At 46.6% G+C, this 21,529-nt stretch overlaps 1 protein-coding gene across 2 annotated transcripts in view; it reads right to left on the minus strand.

The window, feature by feature from the left end:
• Nucleotides 1-21,529, minus strand: part of LOC309450129 (tetraspanin-15-like) — a 76,096-nt gene that overhangs the window by 25,997 nt on the left and 28,570 nt on the right. The window contains exons 6-12 of one of the 2 annotated variants that reach the window (XM_082072794.1): nt 20,397-20,488; nt 18,062-18,183; nt 17,488-17,703; nt 14,305-14,535; nt 13,244-13,356; nt 10,204-10,733; nt 7,180-7,365 (exon numbers count right to left, since the gene is read on the minus strand). In XM_082072794.1, coding sequence (XP_081928920.1) covers nt 7,180-7,365; nt 10,204-10,290 — 273 coding nt within the window. In that variant the 5' untranslated portion in view covers nt 10,291-10,733; nt 13,244-13,356; nt 14,305-14,535; ... (1 more) ...; nt 18,062-18,183; nt 20,397-20,488. The remainder of the gene's footprint in view (nt 1-7,179; nt 7,366-10,203; nt 10,734-13,243; nt 13,357-14,304; nt 14,536-17,487; nt 17,704-18,061; nt 18,184-20,396; nt 20,489-21,529) is intronic. The other variant, XM_082072795.1, reaches the window with a different exon arrangement.

Here is a 21,529-nt window from a genome sequence, read left to right on the forward strand (position 1 = left end):
ACTCAAAAGAATTGTTTATTCCCACTTACAAACAGCTTTTGTAGTTGCTTTGAAGCGATAAAAACACCCCAACAAAATGTGTCAGGAATGTTTCCTACGCAGATTAAACGAGGACAACAAAGCCCAGATGAAGAGGCTTTGCAGAGCATCTTCTCTTTGAGTGATAACCCAGGATGCTGTTTTATTCATACAAATAATGCTATTTTATTCATGCAAATAATGCTGTTTAATTTTAGGGGGCACACAACACAGCCCCCTGCTCATCCACCCAACATGGGCCTCGTAACGACCCCTCTTTGGGTTCCTCGCCTGCATTTGCCAAGAGTTACATCAAAATACACGTCTCCTTTCTGCTTCAGGAACTAAATAACCAAAAACCCTGGTTTTAATCCCCAAAAAAGCCAGAAAAAACCCCAAAACCAAAGAAACAGGAGCCCTGGGCACGTGGCGTGGTCCATTTCCCCAGCCCAGATACTGGTGCTGCCACCACCACGTCCCACAGATTCCAACCAAATTTGCTCCCCAGAGTCATCAAAACCCCATTTTTTGCTTATTTTTGGCTTTTATAGCCTGTAGTTGGGTGCATTTTTGGCTGTTATTAACCCTTCTGTGGCTACAGCCCCACTACTCTCCGCTCCCAGCTCAAGACAAGGACAGATGCTGCAGCTAAAACAGGCTCATGTTCCCCAAACCAACCCCTAAAATGAAGTTTTTATGCACAGGGATGGATGTCGCCTCTTAATCCCATCCCCCATCCATTTCCATGAGCGACGGCTCCTTTCAGATCTGATTTATTTCAGAATTTGAGGGCCCAACAATCCCATTTCACCTCTTTTCAAAGATCTCGGTACCTGCTGCTTTCCCCTCAATCAGGAAAATTATTCCAGCGGCGCAATGGGCTCAATCCTTTAATGAGTGATTCACTGGAAACTCCTAATGCAGATTAAACCACTTGGATGATCTTAAGATCATGTCAGGCTTTGCAAAAACCTCTCCTGGGCTTTACTCAGGGGCTTAGCAGCTTCTCTTCATCGTGCATCGACGTTGAGAGACGCTGGGGAATCAAAATGTAGCATGAGATACAACTTTTATCTATTAAAACTTCACATTAAGAAGGTAAATCACTCCAGAGATGATTTTTGGAAGGATTTTGTAGCATCAGCCCTTTCTTGGGTTTTCCAGAAGCTGTGAAGCTCCATTAATTCAGAGCAAGGGGGGTTGTTATTATTGCAACAATTCATTTAGTGATGATATTAAAAAATAAAGGGGTGAGGACCAAGAAATGCAACATGCCCGGAGTTTGCTGGTGACGCTCAACGTTTAAGGCTCGGAAAGAACAAAACATGCTTTTTCTTACTCACAAAACCTTCCCCAACTGCTCCTGGAAAAAGGGTGAATGGGGACGCCGTGAGAAATTACACATGGAAGTGCCAATAATTAGCGTGGTAAGAAAAATGTCATTAATTCCCCAGGGCTCCAGCCCCATTTTCTCCATCAAAGCCAAACCTGGGCTGAGCAAAACTATTTAAAGACCATTGCGGTGATTAAAACCCCAGCCAAGGGGTGAACAACCCTTAACAGAGGAGATCGGACACAATTCCTACTTTGTCTCTTGTTATGAAATAATAATAATTAAAAAGGGTCAAAACGCACAGATTTAAAAGAGAACAAGTGAGCCATGGAGGGCTGGGTAAAATGTGCCCCATGAGGTTTTTTCTCACTGTGTTTTGGGGGGATTTGGGTGTTGGGGGGATTTTGCATTTATCCACCTCCCCCCTGTGCGGCTGAACAGAAAAAAACCCAGAAAATGGCATTTTTGCAATCAGAGAGCGCTATATAATCAGCAGGTTTAGGAAGAAACAAATATATGCAGATCACCGAGTAAAACTCTGCAGGAAGGAGTTGCTTCCATCTTCTTTTTAATCTTCTATTTGTGTGCTAATTTGCTTGTTGGAGAGTTAAAGCAGCGCCATCGAAACCTGTTGATATTGGAATATTCGGCGTGAATTTACCCCAAGATCCTCCAGCCGCCACAGTCGCTGCATTCAGGGGGTCACGTTCAGCCTTTCCCAAGCCCTCAGGTTTGGAAATTTGCTTCTTTGCTGCAAATATTCAAGGTATTATTTCATTTTGCTGACCTGGATACCTCGTGCAAATCCTCTGCTCTCACCCAAGTGCTTTTCAAACACCACAAAAGCACAATGAATTCACCCAAATCAAATATCCAAGTGGTTTAAGCACCCACTAAGCATCAACTCTTTCAAACTATTTCACCCAATTGTTCCGAACGCAGAAGAAAAATGAAGGGAAGGTGCTACTTATAGGTTTTTTCACCTTAAAACTGATTTTAAGTGGGTAATGAACTAGCGCTGGGGATGCGGCACTGGGATGGTTTATGTAATCGAGGTTTTCGGCGTAATTTTTGCCTTTTTCTCCACACAATGGCAAAATAAAACCCAGCTGCTTGGACCAGTTCAGCCCTCCAAGTGCTCCTTCTTCTGATTGCTTTTATTCTGGGTCCCCGAGCTTCAAATCACTGGAGTCGCTGATTCTCTCCGAGGGGGAGTTTATCTTCCCAATTCTCCATCGGCACAATAGCTCAGTGATTGCCAACCCATTTCCCCACCGTTCCCCTCTTCAAACCTGATATAGCTGCGATTTTCCAGCGTTTCAGTGCTCGATTGACACGGGCAATCAGGGGCTGGAGAGGGAGGGGGAGGTTTAATTTAAGCCCAGCTCAGGGAGTCGCGTTGCGGGTCGAGCTTGAGCGTAAAAGAGCAAATAAAATCAATGGTAAAGGTGGTGGTGGTCGCAGGAGTTTGCTTTGCACGTCTTGCTGTTGCTATTTGGAAATAGATATAGGTATGTAGAATAGATATAGATATAAATATACATTTCTATATTTAGAAGTATTTTTATGTATATTTACATTGATTATATATATTTTTATATATATATGTATATAAAAACAACCTGCAAAAGGCCAAAAGAGCTCCAGCAACAGCTCATCTCTCACTGTCACAACCCAAATTGGTGACAAATTTTGGCAGGAAAGGAAGAGCCTAAAACACCAAATAGAAAACTGGGAAAGTCGGATTTCTCGGTGCACCTGGTCCCTTATTTCTCTTCCATTCTGCATCAAATCAAACCGACTCTATCAAAACCAGCTCTGAAAATTCAGGGATTTACTGACTTTTTGGAAGGTGAAATATCCATGGGATGAACACACGGGTCCCAAACCCCCAGGCAGGGGATGTTTAGGAAGATATGACACGTTTTGAGCAAAAACAGCTCTAAAAGAGCCACAAAGTGGAGCCAGTTTGGGTAGATTCAACCGCAAAACCCGGTTGCTTGTCCCACTGCATTTCCAGATCCTAAACCAAACCATCCCAGCTCCTCCAGCCTCTAACCCAGCAATAAATATTGATTTTTACCATCTATTCACTAAATCACCCCTAAAAGCAAAGCCAAGACATCTCCATCAAAATATCCAAAGTTCTTCAAGCTTTGCAAATGTCAATGGCGAAAGAAGAAACTCTCAACCCATCTATTAACTACAAGTCTCGGTAACACCAATTACATCCGCTAGCAACTAAAATCCCCAGGTTTTACCTGAAATTTGTCTAATAAACTCAATAATTGCAAGCAGGCATTGCGTTTATTGAATAAACTTTGCTCGGGTTATTAGAGAGGTTGTTAAAGACTCAATAATCTGGTTTATGCTCAGTAAGAGTCATGTGGTTGTGCACGACGATCACAGGTAACGACCGGAGAGAATAAGACTGAGAAGGAAAAGATTAAAACCCGAATTTGTGGTACCTTGCAGGGGGGATATTGGAATAATATGTCAAATAGGAGGTGTGTGGTTTTCCTAAGAGAAATGTTGATTTTTCTCCAGGGGGTTAAAGAAAATAAAACCCCATCTGTTCAGCACTAAGTGACGGAGATAAATGAGGATTTAAGAAGCACCTACATCCACCGCATCTCACGGAAAAACAAAATAAAGGTATTTAACATCAAGCGCTGCCTGATGAATTATTGTAGGGATCGAAATGTTTTCTCTTAAACAGGGAGGAATTGATTGCCTGCTCTCCAGATTAATAAGCCATATTTTGAGATGAAAAGACAAGCCAGTTTTTGTTAGGGACTTGAATTTCAGGGTATTTGTGCTCATTGTTAACTTGGGATCCCTGAAAATGTGTGTGCAGATGTTGGAGCAGCAGCAGCACATCTGCACGCATTGATTTGCCATCAATATATGAATTTTTAAGCCCATTTTTGGGGCTCACTGATCCCTCCTCTGTGGTCCCTGCACCACCAAATTCTCCCTCAAGGTGAACGAAGCACAAAACCCACTAAAGCAAAACCTATTTTCAAGAGTTTTCCCAGGAAAATTCAGTGGATGTGAAACAACTTCTACAACCAAAAGTAACCCCTACTGTCCCACATCTCAAGGGGCTTCTGCACCAGAGAGGACGTCCCGCTGTGAAATTCTCCTAAAATTCCTTACAAGTGTCCACTTTGGGGTGACGGGTTGAAATTCTAATGCGTTTCACAGCCAATTCCAACATAAAACCAACAGAGAATTCACAATATGGTCCCGAGCCAGAGGTGGATGCACAAAGCCAGCTCGTGGTCCAGGATCTTCGAGATGCTCTGTAAATCCATCTTTTCATATTCTAGGAGCTTGCAACGCTGCTAAAAAAATCCCGTAAAGAAAATATCCGACAAGAAAAGGCAGCATTATGGTTTTTGCCTCCACGCAGACAACAAACACCTTCTGTATTTGTGCGAACATCTTTACTATCTCGGCGTTACCAAACTGTCATACTCTCCTCCTCGTGCCATTCCCCATCAAGGTGAATATATCTATGGGGGGAACAGTGTTTTAGGTCGAAAACTGGGAATTGAGCTGGATCCACTATCAGAAAACAGATAATTAATGCCGTATAAGCCAATTGTGCTGCTCAGCCAACAAAAGGTGGGTGAGGAGCCTCAAGTAACCCTAAAAAACAACATATTTCGACACACAAGATGAACATCCCGTTCTTATATCCTACCCAAAAGGGATGCAAGTGTTATCAACCGGCTTTATTTATTCCCCGTGGCAGGCGTGAAGCTGTTTGCATCCACGGGGAGGAAAAGCCGACACAAACGGGCAGGATTATTTCTTTGTCTCAGCCGTGCCTGTTGTAGAATTGATTCGTCCGACAACCTGTGAAATGCAGTTAATGAGCTTGGGTTCCTGTCGCCCCGGGTTGCTTCACCGATGAGATTTTCTACCCTCTGATGTGTCAATTTTCCACTTCTGAATTCAGTCTGAGTTGCGGAAGCGGCGTATTAACCGTGATTCATGAGTATTAGCACAGAAGGAAAAATATTAGCGGAAATTTGAAGTATTTATCCTTCTTTGGAATAAGCCTCGATCGATTTAACACAATAGTAAATAGCTTGAAAAGCGGAGAAATTATAGAGATGAAATATCCTCCACAAGCAACATCACTATGGTTTTGGCAGAATATATTTTCTAGGCTTAGATGGTAAAGAAATACGATGCTTTGACGGACAGGAAAAGAGGGTTATATGTTTGAGGTATAACCGAGTCCAGGTGAACGCGCGCTGGTTGTATTAGGCATCCAAAGAGAAAGAAAAAAGCCTGTTGATAGGCAATTAATTAAAAAATCATTTTTAAGCTATTTCAACACCACAAATATCACTTGGAGGGGACATTTCTGGCCACTCACGGAGAGCATCCTCCAAAGGGCTGGGGTGTGGGGGCAGCTCTCGAATGGAGCTCAGCTTCGACCCCACCAACGCTTGAGAGCGCAACGCAAACACCCACCAGACGTATGGAAAAGCCACTAAAATTGCATCTGCAGAAGCAAAGACAATATTGGTTTTCTGATCTGGGCTCCCCTCTGGATTAATCGGAAATGCAAATGCTGAGCAATTTTTAAAAGCAATACTGTGGTTTTTAAAAGCACTAGCTACCCGGAGTGTTTGATTTTAATAAACCCATCAAGCCGAAGCAGCGGGAGAGGAAGGCGTTATGCAAACCGTTGGCATGCGAGGCACGTGCGTGTCGCCGGGGAGGCTCCGCGGACCAGCGCGGATTATTCATCCGAAAGCATCTTCCTCACCGAGGGAGCGTCAGACGCAGCCGAAAAGCTGACAGAGCCGTCATGGAGCTCGTTGATTGACATTCGCCCTGGCTGAGCAGGATGGAAGAGCTTTGTCCCCATCTGAATGCAGGGAATGGCTCAAAATTGAGCTTATCCAACCTTGCAGCCTCCTGCTCCGAGCTGGAGGCCGAGCTGTCACCCCAGAGCAAGGTAATGAGCAACAAACCCAAAAAAAACCCTGGAAAGCAGATCAGGAGCGAAAAGCTTTGCCCTCATGGCCAGGATCTCAGCCACTTTGCACTTCAAAGGTAAATTTTCCCTCTAAGAACCCACTTGCAAAAGGAAATGAAGTTCTTTTCTATTGGCATTGCCAGGGCTAAAATGAACTTAACTGTGGAGACTTTGCTCCACAAGAGGTGGGAACTCAGCCCTCAAAATAACTCCCGTGTAAGCCTTGGTGGTGACTTGTTAAGATGCAATCATTTTGCTCCTTGACGTCACCGAGATCCATAGAACCATAGAATCATTTCAGTTGGAAGAGACCCTCAGGATCATCGAGTCCAACCATAACCCAACTCCAGCACTAACCCACGTCCCTGAGAACCTCATGTCTGTCTGTCCAACCCTCCAGGGCCAGATCCCTCTGTGGAGCCTCCTGCCCTCAGCAGATCAACACTCCACCCAACTCAGTGTCACCTGTGAAATTACTGAGGGTGCACTTGATCCACTTGTCCAGACTGTTGATAAAGAGATTAAACAGAACCGGCCCCAATACTGAGCCCTGGGGACACCACTCATGTCCGGCCGTCAATTGGATTTGGCTCCGTTCACCACAACTCTTTGGGTCCAGCACTCCATTCATCACAGATACACCCATCCAAACCACGAGCTGCAGCTTCTCCAGGAGAGCGCTGCGGGATACGGTGTCAAAGGCTTTACTGAAGTCCACACAACATCCACAGCCTTTCATTCATCTACAAGAGTTGGGTCACCTTGTCATAGAAGGAGATCAGGTCGCATCCCGAGGGCTGTCCGGAGAGCGCGGTCCCGGCCTTACCGTCTTGAGCAGCGTGCGGTTGTCCCTGAGGCTCCCCACCATGCCCACGAAGGAGACGCCGAACATGGTGAAACCCAGCAGGAGCAGGATGATGGCCGGGGCGAGGAAGATCCCTTCCAAGGTTTTGTGCTTTTGCCTCTCCGCTTCGGCGTAAATCCCCACGCACAGGATCACGAGGCCGAGGATCTGCAAGGGAAGCGCGAGACGGGATTAGGACGCCAACGGGGAGAAAAGCTGAGGTGCCGAGGGAGAGGTGGAGATGGAAATGTCTCAAACAGCCGCGGAAAACCCACCTAAACGGCGCCATCAGCGCTCGGCACGTCCCCTTTGCTCAAGGTTGAGCAAGGGATGGATAACTGCAAGGATCGGTGTAGCTGAACAGATTTAATCCAGGTTTTACTAGGCTTTTGTACTTTCATCCCTGTCTCTATCTTTACGTTCCACCTGGATGCTCAGCTTGGTCCTTGCCGTGGGTTTGACAGACCCAGAGGCCGATTGTCATTGACACCAGGAACCCCTGAGACAGCGCGATCCCCAAAATTGCTCATTTCACCCCAACATTTTTATACTGAGCTCAAGCACCGACTTGCACCCAAACCCCACTCGCTCTCTCTTTGCACACCAGCACCAACAATTAAAAACCAAACTAACAGCACCGTTACGAAGCGCTTTTGATCCCTGGATGAAAAGCACCATAAAGAAAAGCACCAGATTATTTATGACAACGTTCCCCTGCTGTCTCCCCTTCCAATGAAACAGCTCTAATTAAACAAGAGAGCCTAACAATGCCGGGATAAAGCCAGGCTTCAAAAAGCACCATTTGCTCCTGGCCACAGATACCCGCACTCTAAACGCCGACATCTCCAAAAAAGATGAAAACCTCATTTTTTGGGCTCCTTGTCCATTGCTTTCTCCTTTCCAAAAAGCTTCATTGCTCCTAATGAGTTTGTTGTGCTAATTCATGCCGACAATTAGAATGTCCCAAGCTGGAAAGGACCCACAAGGATCATCAAGTCCAAATTCAATCCTTATTTTATTGCTTTTTTGGGAGGTGATTTTTTCCTTCGCTTTTTTGGGAGTTGAATTTTTCTCCTCTATTCCGCTGGGCGCTATTTCTGGTGCATTTTAGTAGTTCGTTAACGTCCATCAATCAGTGTCCGCTTCCAGGCTCCATCTCATCTATCAAAGAACTGAAATCTCTCCGAAAATGAAATTGAGACTCGTGATGTTTTACAGACGTTTTAGTTATTTGAAACTAAACGGGCCTGTTTCTGATAACGGGCTTTTAATCACGGTTTCATTTTTCGACTCTATTTTAAGCGCCAGGCTGGTGGGTTGGGATTTGGTTTGATTTCATGTTTATCTCTCAGGCGGCGTCCCGGGAAATACACTTGGATGTGAAGGCGGGGGGTAGATATTAACGCATATCACGCTAATCCTTGCCGTTCCTCCTGCCTGCCAATCAGAACCACTTTCTTAATTAATTAATCCATCTGAGATACGAGGGAGGGAAGAGGAAAGTGCATGGAATGAACCTGGGAGAAACACCAAGAAGGGTTTTCAGGATGGACACGTGTGTTGCTTAAAAACATCCTCAATCCTTCACAGTCAACCAACTCACGTTGTATTCCACCCAATTTTCACCCATGGGCTTAAATTTTCGAAGCCTTCACGCAACGCAAGAAGTTCCTAAACAATTATTCTTCTTTTAATCGAGCGTGTTTGCAAAACGAGGCCCCGGTCACGTCTGCTTGACGAGGCTTTGAATGGTTCGGCAGCCCCGGTGAATTAATACGGCGACAAGTGCAAATGAGCCAGAAGTAGGTCAGCCCTGCGGCCTCTTAAAGGCGTCGGGGAAACCTCGAAATGAGCAAAACTCGGCTCTTTAGAGAAATCAAAACCACCTGGACGGGTTTTCCCAAAGATTAACTTTGTGAATAAAAACATCGTGCTGTCCTTACCCAAAAAACTCAAACCGCAGCCACAAATGGGGTAAGAAATGCAGAGTTTTTTGGTCTCGCTGGGCACCCCACTCGGGATCCTGTCACAAGAAAACCAGTAAGATATTCGACAAAAAGACCCTTTTTTCTTATTCTTATTCGTGCCCTGGGGCAGGCACAAGTCATTTGGCACAGTGAGACAACGGGTTTCACCACTGCCCTCCCAATGAGCTCATTCATTTGTAAAACAAAATAAATAAGGAAATAAAAAGTGTTTTCAAGCGCTGCTTGTAACCCTGTTTACCATTCACAGCCTGCCTGGGAACTCAAGCAGATAGTTCTGCAATTACACCGGCACAATGAGATCCACATACCGATACTCACGCCCCGCACACGGGGCAGAGAGGATTATTCAAACCTCAAAATGAAATATCTGTAAATACGGACTGGATTATGCATGATGAACCCTGGGAAGATGCTAAATTCGTATCTTGAGGATGCACAGACCCTAAAGGAACAGAGAATATCTTGCTCCCCTGCTCCAACATGTGCTCCAGGTGCTGGGGAAGCTTCGCACTGACCGATGGTTCGAAACTGCTTGAAAACAAGTTGTATTTTTTCCTTTGAATATAAGCAACGTGGCTGAAATACCCACCACTCCGTGCCTGCTTTCATGCCTTGTCCTTATTGAATGATGTAAAGACAACGGACAAGATGAGCAAGGGGGAATCCGGCCTGTAACATCACCCCATGGGTGCCTGCACGGTGAAAATGTGAAATTTCAACATTTATGCTCCAAATACCTCGAAACACGACTCGTTGGCACAAGAGATTTGCGAGAGAAGCTCTGGGGAAGGGTAACCACAGGGGGGTGGCTCTTAAATCCACCAAAAACACAGTTTCCCCTAAAATTACCCCCTTTTGGAGCCGGTTAACACCAAGCACAGGGGTTGCGCAGCACGGGGGTTTTAACACAAGGATTTGACGCTTTGGGAGGGGAAATCTGGACATTGAAAAGGAAAATCCAGCCCCCAGGGGTGAGGGGAAGCAGCAGGAAGGACGGAAAAGCGAGCGGAGCACCTACCGAGAAGAGGGTGGCGTAGGTGGACAGAGCGAATTTGATGCTGTAGTAGTAAAGGTGGGAATTTCGGCACTCGGAGCCTTGAGGCATCGTTGTCGCTCCGGCCGGGGAGCCGAAAAAGCATCGACATGCACACAGAGAAGCCTTGAACTTGAACTGTTCGCTCCAGCTTCCGCCTGGCAGGAGCAGAGAGCAGCCAGAGGGAAGCGGCGGCGGCGCCGTTAACCCTTTCTTGAGCTCGGCGCTTGGTTTTGCTCTAAAAATCACGCCAAAAATCAGCGCGCAGTTGGACCTCTAGCAAATTTTTAACAGCAAATGCGTTGTAATCGGGATCTCCCACCCTCGCTGGTGTGCTGAACGAGTTCATCGCAATCCTGTAGCCATCCCAGGAGCTCCGCGGCAGCAAAGGGTGAAGCGGCAGCTGCAAATCCAGCAGAAGTGCCCCCCGAGTAGTTGCTTGGAGAACAACGTCCAGATTTACCTGTTGTAACTTGCTACTGTGTGTAAAACCTTCCTTTGGACACCACCTTCAGCTGCGGGAATAGGGGGAAGGAAAGAGAAATTATTAGAGCCGGGCTTGGTGGGGTTTAACGCTTCAAAGTAAAGGTGTGGGGAGGAGGAAACCGGCACCGGGAGAGCAAATGGCTCCGGGAAGTGTTTGTGTGGCTGTACAAAAGTAACATTAGAGAGCGGAAAAGTGGGGTTTAATAAAATGAACAATAAGAGGAGCTTGGGAAAGATGGTGTCTGAAGATGCAGAGAAGCGTCCAGCAAAGGGGAGCACCTAGAATAAGGAGCACCCAGAAAAAGGGGAGCACACAAAAAAAGGGGAGCACCCAAAAAAAAGGGAGCACCCAAAAAAAGGAGAGCACCCTGAAAAAAGAGAGCACCCTGAAAAGGGGGAGCCCCCAGAAAAAGGGAGCTCCCAGAAAAAAGGGGAGCACCCAGAAAAAAGGGGAGCACCCAGAAAAAAGGGGAGCCCCAGCAAAGGGGAGCAACAAGCAAGGGGGAGCACCTAGAAAAAGGGGAGCACCCAGAAAAAAGGGGAGCACCCATTGAAGGGGAGCACCCAGCAAACAGAAGCACCCAGCAATGGGGAGCCCCAGCAAAGGGGAGCACCCAGTAATGCGGAGCCCCAGTAAAGGGGAGCACCCGGCAAAAAGGAGCACCCAGAAAAAGGGAAAACCCAGCAAAAGGGGAGCACCCAGCAATAGGGAGCACCCAGCAATGGGAAGCACCCAGAAAAAGGGGGAGCACCCATCACTTCTGCAGCTTGAGCTGCTGCAGACCGCAGTCCCACATGTGAACTGGGCATTATTTCCATTCCCCTTCAAACTCCCCTAATTCAGACACGTTTGCAAAAGCAGCAGCAGGTCCTGCACCACGAATTCCCTGTTTTCCCCATGACGATCAAACCCCTTCACTACAAGTCCAGAATTTTTAAATATTACTTTTTTTCTTTTTCCAAAATGAATAAAATCTAATCGGTGCGCTCTGTTCTGCAAAAGAGACGATAAAGAATAAACGTCCTTCCGGCGGCGCAAACGCACACGGACGCTTCGCTGTTTGCATCTCGGAGACGAACAGACAGGAGCTGCCCTTAAATCACCCATTTATTTTTCCTGCCATCTCCCTAATGGATAAATAACACCGGACATGAGGGATAATCGGGCATCGCTTTTAAAAAGCTTAACGGTGAATTGAATAAGTTTTGCAGTCCGAATTTAAACAGGACTTTGTATTTTTCTCTATTTAACGACGCTCTCAGAGTGATGGGAACAACGTGGGGTTTATTCCTGGATATATGTCCCCCTCTGGCAATGCTGGTGGAGCTGGGGGAAGGTCGTATAGTCATTTTGCACGTGGGGAACGAACCAGCCCTTAATTAGGGTTTTAATCATTAACGTGACCCCAGTTCTGGCAGCATCATGAGTAGACAATCATTAACCACAGGAAGAAATGACTCAGGCGGTGTTTCATGCTCGGGACCAACAGGGATCGTTCAAATCACTCAATATCACCCGGCAGTCAAAATTTGGGGGTTTGCAGCCAAAATTTGGGGGTTCACAGCCAAATTTTAGGAGTTCGCAGCCAAATTTTGGGGGTTTGCAGTCAAATTTTAGGAGTTCACAGCCAAAATTTGGGGGTTTGCAGTCAAAAATTGGGGTTTGCAGCCAAAATGTAGAGCCTTGCCAGCAAAATTTGGGGGTTTGCAGTCAAAATTTGGGCGTTTGCAGCCAAAATTTGGGGCTTTGCAGCCAAATTTTAGGAGTTTGCAGCCAAAGTTTGGGAGTTCACAGCCAAAATTTGGGGCTTTGCAGCCATTGTCTCCATGTCTCCTTCTGTGCAGACATTCCAACCCGCCTGGACACCTTCCTGTGTAACTTCATCTGGGTGTTCCTGCTCCATGGGGGGATTGGTCCGGATGATCTTTCAAGGTCCCTTCCAATCCCTGACATTCTGGGATTCTGTGATATTTTGCCTTAAATATATTTCTTCCAGTGCTGGTCTCAGCTTGAACTTATCACACAAATGATTCAACCGCTGCAGGAAAATCAGCAACCGCAGGGAGGAACCCAATGAATAAAGAAGAACCGTCACAAACGGAGGAAATAAAGGCAATTTTGGCCAAGGACAGAGCGGCTCCGCCAGCCCAAAACCCCAGTGCGGCACCAAGGGATCCGAACATCAATGCAACATCCGCTATATGCGCTTCTTCAGAAGTCAAAATTTAAGTGAAAAGCATTAAAAAAATGACTGTGCGTTTAGAAATCAACCCCCCCACGATCTCCATCCTCTGCCTGTTGCTGCCTCTCTTTCCATCCTTACCCATTCCCACAGCCTTTCCTGAGGTCAAAAGCACAGAAATAATAATTAAGGTCTTTTTTATTTCTTGCCTTCAGGAGCTTTATCCAACCTGACAGTTGTGGGAGCTGCTCATGATACAATTATCTAATCAAGAGGATGCAAAGCCCACGATCGCATCGAGATGCTGGTAGGTACCTTTGCCATCACCCCATCCCAACACACAAGGGAATTTTTACCTTTTTTCCCCCACAATGGCAAATTTGCAGCTAAAAGCCGTTTTACTTCCATCCACAAGCTTCCAGCAAAGACACGGTGGCGTTTCTTGGACTCGTTACAACCCTAAAAAGAACTAGATGGGAAATTCAGACTCGCTTCGAGGTGTCTCCGCGGGCGGGATCTCCAAGGACAGCGTCTCGGCGCCGCTTCCCGTTGGATGGAATCCAAGCACCTTCTCTTTGGAAAGCAAAGCACATGAAAGCACAACCCGCCCGGAAACAACAGCGCTCGTCTGACAACACCCAAAATCTGGCAATTTCTCAAACTCCCTTCGGAAATGCTTTTAAGGAGGGAATCCCAGGGTTTAGTTGCGCCGCTCGACTATTTATAACCGGTGGTTTTTTTTGGCAGAGCCAAAAAATAGAGGCGCGCTGCAGGAAAGCCTAACGGAGCCAGGAGTTTTCTCTGGGAATTCAGGGCCAGCAGTGAACAAACCCTCTTCATTTACAGCCAAAACCTTTCTGCTCATCTCAAGCGACGGTTGCGATGCTCAAACCACGCGGTGCAACCGCTGGATTGTGAAGAGTCGAGCTGAAAACCACTCAGAAAAGATGTGCATGAAGCTGGAGATTTGCACAGAGCCCAGATACCAAAATCCACCCCCCAAATTATCCCTAAATTCCCCTTTCCAGGAGATAACGCATCCTCCCGACAGCTCTGCACTGTTTCCCACCATCACAGCAACGATCCACACGAAGCACATCCCCTAACGAGCTTTTAATTACTTGGAAACACACTATCTTCTTGCAAACACACAAATCAACGCCTAAAAAACGCCACAAGGAGGAAAGAAGAGAGGCGACCCCAGCAAGATGTATTTGGGTTTCAATTGCGTGGGGCGATCATCTAATTTAGCCGACTTCATTTCATTTGCGCCCAGGCTGGAAAGCAGGGCTGTTTGCGTTACGGATAATCTCCGCTCTTCATTTCGAGCGCTTCTGGCAGCCGTCGCTGGGTCGAAATAAAGCTCTCATTTAATAAATAAAAGGCCAACGCTCAGAAACGCGCGCGGGGCTCTCACCGTAACAAAGAGTTATAGCGAGCGGAATGCGGCTGTTCTTTTGGGGGCCAAACCGGAGAGTTTTTCCTTCTGTCGATGCTCGAGGCAGGAGTTTGTGAGATTAAAATGCTGTCACCGGAGGGGCTGAGTTTGCACCACGTTCTGCTTCTGCACCCGTTCAGTTTTCCTCCTCGCGTCTTGCTCCTTCTCTGCCTCAGCGAGGGCTTAAAGAAGCTACTCAGCAACCTTTTCCTAAATATTAAGAACAGTTTTGCTAAAGCTGTAGCAATTCCCCCCCAAAATCCCACAGATCGCCCACCCCAAAATGCTCTTGGTGTTTGGTACAGGGAAAATATCAATAAATCCCTCCTAGCCTGGAGCTGCGTTGCCACAGCTCTCACTGCCGATACCACAGGACCCAAGATCTCTTTTTAAGTACAAAAATAAAGACGTTTTCAGCTTCTCTTTGGTCTCCAGTGTTGCTGCAGGTTGTGGCTGGTGATGCTTTGAGCTTTTCAAAAGGACCTGACACCTTCCTATCAAGAAAGCCCTCAAGAGAATAAAATAAATAGATTAAAAGCTTGTGGGAAGCAGAGATTTAACAGCTTCCTTCACCTCCAGCGAGAGCATCTGAACCTTTGGGCTCCTGTATTTTGTGGCTTTGGTTGAGAGGCTGTTTGTAGGAATAAAGGGTTTATTTCCAGCCCCCCGCAAGCCCTTTACATGTTGTTAAATTCATCACAGGTCCCCAAAGTTCCCATCTCAAGATGCCCATGACTTGCAAGGGCTGTGGTGGAAAAGAAAAAGGGTTTGCAAAGAAGCTGGAAGAGTGGCCAGCAAATCAATAAAACTTATCATTTTTGATTCTTTCTTTAATTCAACCAAGTTTTTCCTACAAAGAAGCCAGCTAGTTTGCCCCAAAAATTTGCCCCAGCAGCCTGACGTACCCAAACAAACCCCATTTTAAATGGATTTATTCCTTCGGGCGGCTCCTGCTTTTCCTAATACCCAGCCCAGAATTGCTCGTGTTAAGCGCAGCTTAATCGCGTGCCAAACACAACTTATTGTGCTTTAAATCCCCCAAACGCTGCACGTTTGGCGCTATGTTATAACCTCCAAAAAAGCTTTTCTCAGCAGACAGCGGCAATAACAGCAAAATCTTCACAAATGTGCCAAAACCACACGATCCTCAACCATTTTTCAACCCAAATCTCCCCCAGCCATAGATATCCGGCACTTAATTGGCTATGGGTTAAACTTTGTGCTCTGGAAGCGTTTCCTACTGGTTCTCGGTGCAAAATAGTGAATAATTGGGGCACGGAGACAACGGGCTAACGTTATAGAGCATCAGGAGCGGATTTGTTCCCTCCAGCTACTCAGCGCTGTTTTATACCTTTAATTAAATAGCAGTGAACGTTGGGACGAGCTGCTTTCCTTTTTTTCCTTAATTAATTCACTCGCTGCACCTTCTGCCCTCAGAGCATCACCTCGATTCCCTCCTGGCTTCCCATCAGTGATTTGGAGGAGAAATAAAAAGACAGAAACTCCCACCATTTAATTTCCAGTAGCAAAATTCCACTTGATTTTCCTCCTCCAGACGCATTCCTGCCCTGTGGTGGCTCCTCACCTTTTCACATCGCCAATTCAAGCACCAATTCCTCTCTTCCCATCAGCTGCTGTCAAGAATTATTCCCCTTTCTCTCTTTTATTGAGTTTGGCGCCGTATCATGAGCGTTTCCCTCCTCAAAACCATCGCTCACCTCTCATTCAATTTGGTCAATGCATCCCCGGCCGCGCTTATACAACCTCAACCGAATTTCAGGCTGGACTTATTTACAGTCATCAGCATAAACTGCATTTTGGGAGGAGGAAAAGGAGGAACGACCGCAGTAAAAATGGATGAAGCGGTTCTTTTGGAAGCAGCCGGAGAGCAAGGTGTGGTTTAGCTCACGCTAAGCACTTTGGGCAACTTTTCTTGACAATTTATCCCCTCAAATGTCAGCTGGAGAGGAGTGTTTTCCAATCCACGTGGCCCTTTTGCTACGAACTCACTCCAAATTCATCTCAACACATCCAGCCTCGGCATCTTGGCAATTAGAAGCTCTGTAACACAAACCCACCCCAAACTCTGGTTCTTCTCCAGCTCCAGCATCTCTTTTGAGGCTGTTTAGCCCTCATTTCAGGACGTTATCCTTCCCACACATCCTCAGATCCTCTATTGCCTCCAGTGTACCCAACAAATGTCCCTTTCCCCACCACTCACCATAAAAAACCCATTTTATCTCCTAGAAGATTGTTTCGCAGCAGCCTAAATTATTTCCACCATGAAATAACAGTAAGAAATCCCAACCAGGAGCTAGAGACAAAATACACACAGGCAATGGATCTGCAGAGGAAAAAGGGCTTTTTGCAGTTATTTTGGGGGTAGAATCGCAGCCAATTAAACCACACACTAAAAAAAAAGAGCCATTAAAACAAGAATCAGTGGTTTGCATGCGAAAAAGCTGCATATTCCTCAGCTAAAAGCATCTCTTGCTGCTTTTATTTGCACAGCTCGATCTCTCCGGCCCCCAGGGTTACAAGGTTGACGTTTTGTATGGAAATAACCTTCTCTCTCGAGTCCTCTAGCGAAAGCTGATCTGAATCTCACTTAATATCACATCCTTGCAAAGAGGATGAATTTAGAGCTTCTGGGAATTTAAAATAGTTTAATTAGCTACTGCTTGGTTAGGGCCCAGCTCATTAATTCAATGACAGTGAGCAGAGCGGATTTTACCGGAGGAGGCCATGGTTGGTAACCACGAATATCATGAAGACGGTATCGCCGCCGTCTTTTTTTACACGGCGAGCAAGAACTGGAGCTGTGAGAAGCGTTTGCCAAACAAATTCCTCTGCAACCGTCACCTGGATGGAGTTTGCCGGGGCTCACCAGCCCCAGGCAAGAAGTGTTAATCAACTTTACGAACCCGCTGATAAATTCACCCCATTTCCAAGAGTTGTCAGAGCCACTTGTGAGCCACAAGACTCACGCAGGACTATTTTTATTTAGTGTTTGCAAGGGTTTGCTCTCAACTGACTCTTCGTGCAACTCTATGGTGTTGGGCTTGGTGCTGTCAGCTCTTCCAGGGAGGAAATAAAAAGCCTTTTTCTCCCCAGTTTTCCTCTTGCTGGTCTCTGGTTGAGCCCTCTATCCTTATGACCTACCTCAAAGCCTGACAGGCAGGTTTCCTGCTGAGACACGACACTTTGGGCTTCTCCGGAGCTGGACACCATCAATCACATCATCCTTCAGCCCATCCACATCTCAGCAGGTCCTTCAAAGCCCCTTTGGCTGTTCAGATGTGACGCGTAATTCTGGAGCAAGAAGCTGGAGGAGAAACCGCTGCGTTGCAGTTGAGGGCGGAAACCTGACACGGAAACCTGAGTGGAGGGGGAGAAATAGGTGAGAAAAAACAGTTTATGGCTCGTCCAGAGAGCCCATGGTTCTCAGCTTTTAGATACAAACCAGAGAGCGACCAGAACCCAACACCGTGGGCAAGTATCTAAGAGGAAGATGAGCACGAAGAGCCCAGAGACAGCACAGTCAGAAACACCAAGTCTGATTTGATTTACAACCCAAGAAGATCTCACCCATAACTACAGGTCATTTCCTAGCAAAACCAAATCCATGTTTCAAGTGCAACGACGCACAAATGGGACAAACCCAAATCTAGCAGTTCCCAGATTTTTTGGGGGGAGAAAGAGAAGGAAACGCGTCTCCCCTGGGGTTCAAACACACCTCCGAGCCAGGTCTCTGTTTTACCACCATCCACACCGGCGAGGTCGGGAGCGTTGCTAAGACACCTGCGTCAGGCTTCGGCGATTTTGGGCTGAAGACATGTCAAAGAGCAGCAGGAGGCTCTGAAAAAGGAGGGAGAAATCAAGGAACAAGCTGTCAGGGAGAAATACAACCTGTCTGGAGGTGTCCGGCACTTGGGGCGATGCAAACGCCACCTCCGCTTCTCAGTTTCATGAGAAATCGCTCTATTTGGGGCAAAAGATGCCGGAGGACTCCAGCACATTGAGGCTCCAACTCCTCCATCCCTCGAACCCGCACAAAGGATAGTTTTGACCCTATTAGCTGTTTTTTTCCCCTTGAGCAGCATCACCAAGAGGCAAAGGAAAACCCTTCCCTTCTGATGCTTCCGATTCCTCTGCAGTGCATCAGTGAGTGACAAAACCACCATTTCCAGAGCGAATTGTCCCTCCTTCTCGCTCTTCTTGCAGGAGGTCATGGCTGCTCCAGGCTCATCCCCATCCCAACCTGTTTCCCTGAAAATACGACAGGGGTTTAGATCAAGTTTTACTCCCAAAGATGCGTTAGGGCTCATTTGCAGGAGATGTCTTATTTTTCCATGAGCAACAACCCACATTTATTCTTGAACAAAAAAGCAACATCTCTTCAAATATAGTCGTGTCATCACATACTGTCACACCTGTCCTGCTGCCTTCTATCACCAATTAATTTTACTTTTATACATGTGCAGCTGCCTGGACATTATTTAAATTGATTTTTAATGAATTGTAACTAGGGCTTATTTTTGGAGTAGGGTTTATATTTGGAGCATCCTCAAAAATCACACTAGTACTTATATTCAGGGTAGGGCTTATTTTCAGGGAAACAGGGTAGTGATGACTGCTGGGCAGCTCAGTTTAATGAAATGAGCCAGGATTTGTACGGCAAGGCAGGTAGCAGCTGTTCCTGGGTCCAGACTAAATGCTTTCTGCCCTAAATCCTGCCCCAAAGTGCTGAAGCACCAGCTCTGAAGTTCAAAGCAGAGAGGAAAAAGCTTTTGAACTTCCACAAAGGCTTTTGAAGAGCACAAAGAGGGATTTACTCACCCACGCACACAGCCAAAGCGTTTGCTTAGGTTGGGCATGCCAAGCCTAAAATAATAGTTAAGCCTAGCTTCAGGTTTCTTCCACCTGATGTGGAGAATAAAGAAAGCAAGTGAGGGGATGGAGAGGAACGAACCCTGCAATGAACCCCCTCAGGCATCTTCCAAGGAGGTGGGAAGCGAAATTGAAAAAGAAATTGCAGCAGGAACCACTTTGGGCCAAGTCAAGTGTTGCTGGTGAGAACCTGTGTTTAAAGTAAGCCACAAAATTAACACAAGCTGGATTAAATGAGCAAATAATTCTGTACAACCAGGTGAGGGCTGCTCAGCCCAGCCAGGGGTATTTCAGCATTCACAGCAGGTGCAGTTAATAAATCAAAGCCATCACTAAAAATTCAGGCTGGTTCCTTCAGGAACCTGCTACCAGCCCTTCCTGCATCAGGATTTTCCTTCTCCTGCTGATCTTAGTGTCACATACAGCACAGCAGCAAACGCAACCCCATATTTTACTTCGTTAGTGGGGGTCTGCCTTATTTTTTTGGTATAATCCCAGTTATTTTCCCCTCTTGCACTCCAAGCAGCTTGTTGCCGCTTCAGGCATTGATTTCATTCTAAGGCAGGATTTCGAAATCTTGTCCTATGTCAACCTGGGGTAGATCTCAGGTCCTCAGGATGTTTTTTGACCAAACCACATCTCCCTAAATTCACAACTCTCTCTGCTGGTCGTTTCCCCACTACCACATCTATTAAGGTTGGGATTTTGGTGGTTATAAAGTCTTTAGCATCATTCATGGGGTTTTGCACATCGCTACCTACAGCCTTGGGGTTCCAGAGCTGCAAGAACCCCCCAGCTTATCCCCCCTATAGCTTCTGCAGTCGCACAAGGACCCTACTGCAAAAGGGATAGTGTAATGCAAGAGTTTTTAGGCACCTTAAAAATCACATATAGGTTTAAATCCATCCTTGAGAGCTCCCTTCATCTAGGAAGCACCAAACGCCTGTAGCAGCGAACCGCAAACACGTGGCTCTGCCTTATTCACCGGTTTTGGAGTCGCGTTGGTGATTGTCACCGTGTCACAACTCTTGGTGGGGCAGGATGTGACTTCCAGAGCGCACAATCAACCGAAACATCCTCAAAAAGCTCATTTCTAAGGAAAACATTTAACACGTGCCTTCTGCAAGGTCAGTGAACTTTAAAAAGTGCTTTGAAGGGCTTTGCAAAGATTTAATACCAGCCCTAAATGGAGGATCTTCACCACCCAGCACCTCTGCAGGGAAATAAATCCCATCTCATGCTGCTCGCAATAAGAAGCATCACCCACCTCCTGCTAAAAACAACAACAACAACAAACCATAAATCAAACTTACATTTAGCAAAGACACCCCAGTTTGGAGCCACACGACATCCATCCCCCTGCTTTTGAGTCTCCAAAGCACAAGGACACGCAGCACAAAGCCACCTGGGAGCCGGATTTAATTAACAAACCACCCCAACCTGCCAAATACCAACCACCTGCAAAACACAACCCCAAAGGAAAGCTCAGATACGCTCAATTGAGCCCCCAGGCTGCACTTGCACATGCTTGTGCAGCCTGGCTTGCAATAGGCAGCTTGTTTCTGGGCTTTTAGACTCGGTGATTTCCAAATTAACCACAAGGAGCAGCTTGGCCGCTGCTCGGTGCCCTGGAAAACGGTTTGTGCGGCTCCTCGCTGTCTCTTCTGCTTGATGGATACGCCAGGACAGATGTTCCCTTCTGGCTCCAGCTGTTTTAGGAAAAGACATTATTTCCTTGCTGGCTACAAGTGCTGTACCCCAAATTTAAAGCAGAGCTTGATCCACCTGTGCTTATTTTACCCAAAAGCCACAAAACCAGCTCCCCCAGCAGCTCACGGTTTGCTCCCCAAAGGGATATTTGTTGTTGAGGAGCTGTGGCGTTTTCAGGAGGTGACAAACCTCGTACCCATCACCAGCTTTGTGAAACAGGTTCCAACCCCTGGGCCAGGGTGGGTGGAGGAGCCGAAACCTCCAAAGCTGCAAAACCCCCATTTCTGACATTTCCCTGAAGGACACAGACGGTTTTCCTCCCAGGCGACGGCGCTTGGCGTATGTTTGATGTTACGCCGGCCCCGGGGGCTCTGCTGGGAAACCTCCAGCGTCAGAGGTTCCATCCTTCCAAAAATACAACAGGAAAAGGCTCTGGCTGGCAGTTCCAAAGCCTTTCTCTGCGCTCTGGGAGGGCTGAGGATGGATATGAAGGCATTTGAGCATCCTCAGGGAAAGGAAGGAGGGGGTTTGTTGGAATAATCCGTGTGTTCACGCTCAGAATAGCGCTGGCATCTTCAGGAACGCGCAAGCATTAATTAGTTGT

The sequence above is a fragment of the Streptopelia decaocto genome (assembly GCF_964273445.1).
Source record: "Streptopelia decaocto genome assembly, chromosome: 25".
In the NCBI taxonomy this organism is placed as follows: domain Eukaryota; kingdom Metazoa; phylum Chordata; class Aves; order Columbiformes; family Columbidae; genus Streptopelia; species Streptopelia decaocto.